The following is an 8,660-nucleotide window of genomic DNA, read 5'->3' as shown; positions in this document are numbered from 1 at the left end:
CATGCGACTGAAAAAATAGTGTATGCCATCAGCTTACTTGGTGCTTCTACTTATTGTTTTCTGACTAATACATTTTGTGTAGGGATAGATAAGATAGTTTAAGTTCATGTCATCAAAAGTCATGTTTCACATTGATCTTATTTGATCTCAAGCACCTCTCCAGTTTAAAAACTAAGGGAGATTATTTCGGTAGTTATAAGTTTTTGTGACTGGGCAGTGCATTATTATGTTTACTGTCAGCCCAGTTAGTTAATTCATGTGCATATGATTTTGTAGTTCATATCAGCATGGAACCTAAGGTTCAGTTTTGTATATCTTCAGAATTAGCCGCCCTGACAATTTCGGAATTAGTCCAGGGCGGCCAATTTCGTCGCCAAACAATTGGTAGTAAATTGGCCGCCCTGGACTTACCCACGAATTGGCCAGAATACACTTCAACCAAGGGGGGGCTGGGGGGAACGGGAGTCAGCCAAAACTTTGGCGTTGAACCATAAAACAACTAGATTTCATAGGCGTGCCAAATTTTTTTTGGTATGGACAACTTTGGTTCAAATCCAAACAGACCCATAATTTGCAAGTTGTCTAGAGGCTCTTTGTGCGAGGATGTGACTTTTTGTCCAACAGCTTACATTGCACGCAACCCACTTTGCCCGATCATCTGGATCAAACTCGAGAAGAACATCATTGCTAAGTCCATGCTGCCCACAATCCTGCCACGACTGTTGACATTGCATCTTCCTCGACAATGGAGTGGGTGGCAAAGAAAGCCTATTCGCTTTACACAAGCGGCATCGAGATTGTAGACCTATCATCCGATGTAGAAGACAAGAGTGGCTAAAACAGAGTTCGAGCATGGAGTTAGAACATTGAATACCGTGTACTGTTGTAGTTTGCGATATTCGCCATATTTCTCTATGCCCTTCCGCTATCAGTGTATCCCATTACTTTATCTCAAGGTTAACTTTTTGTGCACATAGCTTCACTGTATGCAAACACACTATTTAAATATTTATCAATTCAAGTGTGGCCTTAAATTATTATTACCATCGTATAACACAGTCGGTGCGGCGGCCATATTTATTAATTCAAGTGTGGCCTTAAAATTTTACTATCACCGTATTACACAGTCGGCGCGGCGTGCCGCCGCGCCCTTCCATGCTAGTTTACTTTACTATCAAAGACTTTACTTGGCACAACAAAACTCAAAACTAAGATAAGAAGAGGTTGCTACAGTAGTAAACAACTTCCAAGACTCAAATATAAAACAAAAATACTGTAGTAAAAACATGGGTTGTCTCCCATAAGCGCTTTTCTTTAACGCCTTTCAGCTAGGCGCAGAAAGTGTAACTCAAGTATTATCGAGAGATGGAGCATCATAAGCTCCCCCATCTGTAGTGGTACTAAGGGTTTTGTCAATCTTAGGCCTATAATAATATTTCTTTGGTTTAGGCACTTTAGAGACATACATAAACTTTTGCTCCTTTCCCACATAAGCTTTCTCTCTAAACTGTAAAGATGAAAAGGTTGAACCCAAAGTTCCCATAGCTTTTTCAAGTTCGCCAATCCTATTAATTTGATTATCATGGTCAACACAAGTTCCTAGGACATTAATTCTTTCATCAATTCCTCCTAAGGATTTATCAAGTTTATCAGTTTTATCAAGTAACATCTCCAACTTAGTTTCAACGCTCGGAAAATTTTTCTCTATGGTTTCCAATATTTTCATAACATCCTCAAGGGAGGTTTCAATTTTAATTTCATTAACAGGTGGTGTTCCAAATAAACTCTCAATAATGCAACTAGCTTCTAAAGCGGGAGCGCCTAGGAAGTTACCTCCCGCGAGACAATCAAGAACATATCTATTCCAGCTAGAGATACCAACATAAAAATTACTGAGTAGGATAGTGGTGGAGTGTTTCTTAGTGCACCTATTATGGGCATCACTAATTCTATACCAAGCATCTTTTAAACATTCTCCCCCTTGTTGCTTAAACGAACGAACTTCAACTTCAGGATTACTCATTTTAACAGTAGTAAATAAAGCAAACTGGATAAAGTAAATGCAAGTAAACTAATTTTTTTGTATTTTTGATATAGAGTGCAAGACAGTAAATAAAGTAAAGCTAGCAACTAATTTTTTTTGTGTTTTGATATAATGCAGCAAACAAAGTAGTAAATAAAATAAAGCAAGACAAAAACAAAGTAAAGAGATTGAGAAGTGGAGACTCCCCTTGCAGCGTGTCTTGATCTCCCCGACAACGGCGCCAGAAAAAGAGCTTGATGGCGTGTAACTCACACGTTCGTTGGGAACCCCAAGAGGAAGGTATGATGCGCACAGCAGCAAGTTTTCCCTCAGAAGGAAACCAAGGTTTATCGAACCAGGAGGAGCCAAGAAGCACGTTGAAGGTTGATGGCGGCGGGATGTAGTGCGGCGCAACACCAGAGATTCCGGCGCCAACGTGGAACCTGCACAACACAACCAAAGTACTTTGCCCCAACGAAACGAGTGAGGTTGTCAATCTCACCGGCTTGCTGTAACAAAGGATTAACCGTATTGTGTGGAAGATGATTGTTTGCAGAGAAAACAGTAAAAACAAGTATTGCAGCAGATTTGTATTTCAGTATAAAAGAATGGACCGGGGTCCACAGTTCACTAGAGGTGTCTCTCCCATAAGATAAAAGCATGTTGGGTGAACAAATTACAGTCGGACAATTGACAAATAGAGAGGGCATAACAATGCACATACATGTCATGATAAGTACAGTGAGATTTAATTGGGCATTACGACAAAGTACATAGACCGCCATCCAACTGCATCTATGCCTAAAAAGTCCACCTTCAGGTTATCATCCGAACCCCTTCCAGTATTAAGTTGCAAAGCAACATACAATTGCATTAAGTATGGTGCGTAATGTAATCAACAACTACATCCTTAGACATAGCATCAATGTTGTATCCCTAGTGGCAACAACAATCCACAACCTTAGAACTTTCTGTCACTGTCCCAGATATCAATGGAGGCATGAACCCACTATCGAGCATAAATACTCCCTCTTGGAGTTAAGAGCAAAAACTTGGCCGCAGCCTCTACTAATAACGGAGAGCATGCAAGATCATAAACAACACATAGGTAATAACTTGATAATTAACATAACATGGTATTCTCTATCCATCGGATCCCGACAAACACAACATATAGTATTACGGATAGATGATCTTGATCATGTTAGGCAGCTCACAAGATCCAACAATGAAGCACAATGAGGAGAAGACAACCATCTAGCTACTGCTATGGACCCATAGTCCAGGGGTGAACTACTCACTCATCACTCCGGAGGCGACCATGGCGGTGAAGAGTCCTCCGGGAGATGAATCCCCTCTCCGGCAGGGTGCCGGAGGAGATCTCCAGAATCCCCCGAGATGGGATTGGCGGCGGCGGCGTCTCGGAAGGTTTTCCGTATCGTGGCTCTCGGTACTGGGGTTTTCGCGACGGAGGCTTTAAGTAGGCGGAAGGGCAACGTGGGGGGCCACACGAGGGCCCCACACCATAGGTCGGCGCGGCCAGGGCCTGGGCCGCGCCGCCCTATGGTGGCGGCACCTCGTGGCCCCACTTCGACTCCTCTTCGGTCTTCTCGGAAGCTTCGTGGCAAAATAGGACCCTGGGCGTTGATTTCGTCCAATTCCGAGAATATTTCGTTACTAGGATTTCTGAAACCAAAAACAGCGTAAACAAAGAATCGGCTCTTCGGCATCTTGTTAATAGGTTAGTTCCGTAAAATGCACGAATATGACATAAAGTGTGCATAAAACATGTAGATATCATCAATAATGTGGCATGGAACATAAGAAATTATCGATACGTCGGAGACGTATCAATGGCCATCAACAGGATCGGCGTCCCGCCGCCGCCACCGGGAACCGATCGCTGGAGGGACACGATCAAGACCCCGTGCGCTCCCCTCAGCAACGAGGCGCACGCCAATCCCACCTAGGCCCCCACCGGCAACGATGGCTGGAGAGTGGACTTCTTCCAGACGCAGTACGACACCGACATGAACAACACCGACGGCCTCGTCGGCTGGAGGAACACGTGGAACAAGGAGGGGCACGTCCTTTTCTGCGGCGTTCCTGAGCGCACCCTCTCGGCCGTCGTCGACGGCATCCACAGGGGCGTCACAAGGTTGCATATGCCATCTTCTCCGCCGCTATCTCCTCCGGCCGCAGCGCAATGGCAACCGAGGAGGACGTACCTGTCCTCCTCGAACTCTTCTTCTTCGGGGCCGGCATCAACGCCTTCCTCACACCGCGCCATGCCGTACAGTGTGCCGAAGCGCGAGGTGAAGGAGGAGCTCTAGTACGCGACGCCGCCCGCGATTCGGAGGCGCGGCAGCAGCAGCATCAACATCCGCGAACCAGCGCGGCGGCAGCAGAGGCGCAGCGGCAACCCCCTTGTTCCGAAGCCGGAGGTGAAGGAGGAGCAGGACGACGAGGAAGCCACGAAGCCGCGCAGATGGCGGAGTACGTGCGACGGCAGCGCCTCATCGCTAGCAGCGACGACCCCGAGGACCGCCCAGGGTTGCACGCGGCGTACATGGCATCATTGAACGACAAGAACGCGCGGAGGGGCAACCTCGACGCGGCGATCGCCATGTCCATCCGCGACGCTGGGATGCCGCTCGTCGACCTCACCAACGACGGTGAAGCTGGGTCCAGCGACGCGGTGAAGGACGAGCCTGTTGACGAGCCCGACGAGCGCGACAAGCTGGATGTCATCGATGACGGTATGTACAACTTCCACTAGTACTACGACCCCTCTGGCCACCGCAAGTATTACTAGATAAGGGTTTATATTTAAATTTCATCGAATTGTAATATATAACAAGTTTGAATGAATTTTACTGTTTTCGATTAAATTTAAAAAATCTCAATTTCTGTTTGGGGGACGCGGCTGGGGAGCGACGTCCCCCAAACGCGGCACGAAGAAAAAGCGTCCCCCAAACGCTAAATCCGGCGCCGTTTGTGGACGATTTGGGATACACGGTTGGAGATGCTGTAAGTTCCTCATAAGTTATTGTGTATATGAATGGATTAATGTCCATACTAGTTTAGTTGAGGAACATTACTCCATATGAATTGTATACAAATATGTCATGGAGTTGGCTTCTTATGCAGAAGTGGGTACGTATGTTTTGGACGGATATCATCGGCCGCCCACACCAGCCACCAAAAATAAAGCGGCCGTGCTGATTCATTTGCACACATGGATCCTTCCTAGCCTTATGGTCCATCTACCACTGAGAGAAGTGTCGCTTCCGATGGCCACGCGTTCAAGGTGATGAACAGAGCCACGTAGGCTAGGTCATGTATAAATACCACAACAACCCCTGCTGCCCACAGATCCCTCTCCCCTGACTCTCTCTCTCTCTCTAACACAAAACACACACGGAGAGGGGTTTAGAGAGAGCCAGAGAGGGAGGTCGATCAGGGAGGATGGGGAGGAGGGCGTTCTGTGCCAAGGAAGGGGTGAAGAGAGGCGCATGGACGAGCAAGGAGGACGACATCTTGGCCTCCTACGTCAAGGCCCACGGCGAAGGCAGGTGGAGGGAAGTGCCTCAAAGAGCTGGTACATATCCACTCGTTAATCCGATTGTAATATATTCACGAACTACTCAATCCTTAGCCTAAACGGAGCTAACCTTTCTACCCTCAATGGGTGCCAAATCTGCGCGCAGGTCTGCGTCGGTGCGGCAAGAGCTGCCGTCTGCGGTGGCTGAACTACCTCCGGCCGAACATCAAGAGGGGGAACATCAGCAACGACGAGGAGGAGCTCATCGTCAGGCTCCACCGCCTCCTCGGCAACAGGTGGTCCCTCATCGCGGGCAGGCTCCCCGGCCGAACAGACAACGAAATCAAGAACTACTGGAACAGCACCCTCGGTCGGAAGGCCCTTCCAGTTCACGGTGTCGCCCGACCTGCCGCTGCCACCGCCAGGATCGTCGTCGCCACGCCCAGCGCCTCCACCAGTTCAGGCTCATCCTCCGCGGCGGTGGCGCCATCCACCTCCGAGCCTCTTCGAGCGGAGCCGTCCTCGACGGCCGCTACCGTGTGGGCGCCCAAGGCCGTGCGCTGCACGGGCGGCTTCTTCTTAGGCCGGGACATCACGCCGCCGTCACCGGCGGTTGACCAGAGGCGAAGGGCAGGATCAGAAGACGGAGATGACTGCAGCGGCAGCGGCAGCAGCTCGGGGACGTGGGAATTACCGGTCGAGCCGTTTGACTGGATGAACGACGTGAGGGCCTTGGCGTCGTTTCTCGAGTCCGACGAGGACTGGGTCACGTCCCTGAACATGGCCCAGTAACACCAACGTGTGGGCGAGTCTGCAGTCTTAGCACGTAGGTGCATCTGCATAAGTACGCTCTGTAAACGAAATGCACCGTATTTGCAAATGTACGTGTACGCGCGCGCGTATGCATGTCATCGTGGCTAGCTAGCTCCCGTACGTTGTATGCGTACGTGTGCACTGTGTACTGACTACTGAGTTTTGTACGTTACCCTGCTTTTCGAGAAAATATGAGGCGTACAGGCTGCAACCCGGAAGGCGACGCGGAGGCAGTCTGACCTAAATGTCAACTGTGCCAAGGATTATCCAAAAATCGAAGATAAAGGAGTACTTACGCTGTAAAATAAAGCGCTGCCAATTTACTTTAGCTTACTATATATTGTTAAGATCATTGCTGAGAGGGTTGTCATGCATTGAATTCTGACAAGGATAGATCTGTATGGAAGTGGACTAGGGATGGCAACTTCAGTGTTAAATCGATGTATAGAAAATTATGCAGCAATGATAGGGACACGTCTATGTGGTAGACAAGATCCTTTTAACCATTAAAGTGTGGTTGAGGTTGACCTGGTATAATGTCATTAGAGCATCTCTAGAAGTACAAAAAAGCTTTAGAGAAGTAAATATGCGGCGCTAACCATTTGGGCCGGCTCTAGCCGAAACCCTAAAACGGTTAGCGGCGCATATATAGCTGAGCGGAGAGGAAAAATCTCTCCTCCCTCATCCCTTATTTCCTCAGCGGCCGAGTGACTCGTGTATACTCCCCATCCGCATCGTCCCCGCGATTTACCTCCCGCCCGCCGCGAAACACCACCGTGGTTCTTCCCGCCGCCGTTCCCCTCTGCCCATCAGCAGCGCCGTCGGCAACCGCGGCGCGCGCCGGCACCGCGCAGCCGCTACCACGGCGTGCGGCAGCGTGAGTGGGGGGCGTGGGTCTCCGAGATCACCGACCGGAACACCGGCCGCCGGATCTATCTAGAGACGTTCCAGTCGGCAGCGCAGGCAGCGTGGAGGCACGACATTGAGAATGTCCGCCTCCACGGCGGCGATTGTGGGGAGCTAAACTTCCTCCTCGGCACGTGATGCATGTAAAATGCATACATGAATTTTATAGTTTATTGTACTAAAATCCTTATTATATTGCAAATTCATTACATTTATTGGGACTAACCTATTAATAGTTGCAAAAGTGCACACTTCTTGTTTTATACTTTGTTGTGTAGGAAATATGCAAATATGGAAGGAAACCGGTTATTATGGCGGAATCTGGAGTTTCCTTAAATCTGTCCCTGCGGTATTTTTTTTTAAGATGGCCACGATAGACCCCGAAGACACCTTCAAATCAAAAGTGCCAATAGATAAAGTTGTGGGTAATTTTATGCGCTTGGTTTTGTACATACAATTCACTCAACTCGGAGTACGGATGCTTCCGTGGTTTCCATATTACTGAAGGGTAAAGAGGAAATTTCGGGAACCCGAAAATATGTGACGTGATTTACTCAAAATCCTTCCATATTTGAGGATTTCTGCCAAGGCAAGACTTGAAGGACTCATAAAGGACATAGGGGAGTCCTAGGAAGGTTCTAGAGGTTCCCAAGAGCCCTTGGATCAAAGGGGCATCCATCCTATGACCAAGATTGCATCTCTACCTCTATATATTGAGAGGAAACCCTACTTTTGGAGGCATCCATCCATAGCCACGACATTTCCCCTCCATGGAAGCCGCCAAGTAGGGGAAAAAGCTCATCTACACCAGGACCTAGTCCAAGCAAGAAGAAGGGGCAACGGGCCGCTGCCCCCAAGGGAAACCGCCTCTCGTGGCCTCCGCCACGAGGATGTTCATCGCCTTTCCTCGACGGGATGCACCTCTTCATCAACACTCTCAGCACCATCTTGATCTACCCCTTTGTAATCTATTGGAAAACATGATGTATATTGCAATCTATGATTTTTCCCATGATCTATTGTGTTTCTATGTCCTTGTTTGAGTAGTGACTTGTTTTTGGTAATTGTGAGATAATTTGTTGATGGTTGCATATAAGTATTTGTTATCTTCTATGATGATTTCTTGTACTAATATATGAGTGCACACCTTTGGAAATACATGAGGTTGTCACCGTTGCACTATGATAGGAGGAGGGATAGCATGTCCCAATTTTTAGATTCATGTTGTATTGATTCATGGTTAATCAACGAGGGGGTATAACTATGGGGACATTTAAACTTGCAGCGGTGATTGGACTTTATGTCTTAATAATGCCCTTGTTTGTTCTTAATTGGCCTTGGGGTCCAACATTAGGGGTGCAAATGCTCATATCA

The 8,660-nt window shown here is 48.0% G+C and overlaps 1 protein-coding gene across 1 annotated transcript; it reads left to right on the top strand.

Annotated features, from left to right (window-relative positions):
- The first annotated feature begins 5,462 nt into the window (after positions 1–5,462).
- On the top strand, positions 5,463–6,640 carry LOC124675633 (anthocyanin regulatory C1 protein-like). The gene is made up of 2 exons (XM_047211697.1): positions 5,463–5,624; positions 5,734–6,640. Exons 1-2 carry the CDS (start codon positions 5,492–5,494, stop codon positions 6,357–6,359), a joined length of 759 nt encoding a protein of 252 aa, XP_047067653.1. The 5' UTR covers positions 5,463–5,491; the 3' UTR covers positions 6,360–6,640.
- The last annotated feature ends 2,020 nt before the right edge of the window (positions 6,641–8,660 follow it).

This window comes from Lolium rigidum, chromosome 7 (genome assembly GCF_022539505.1).
Source record: "Lolium rigidum isolate FL_2022 chromosome 7, APGP_CSIRO_Lrig_0.1, whole genome shotgun sequence".
Taxonomy (NCBI): Eukaryota; Viridiplantae; Streptophyta; class Magnoliopsida; order Poales; family Poaceae; genus Lolium; species Lolium rigidum.
This window is presented reverse-complemented; position numbering and strand designations above follow the sequence as displayed.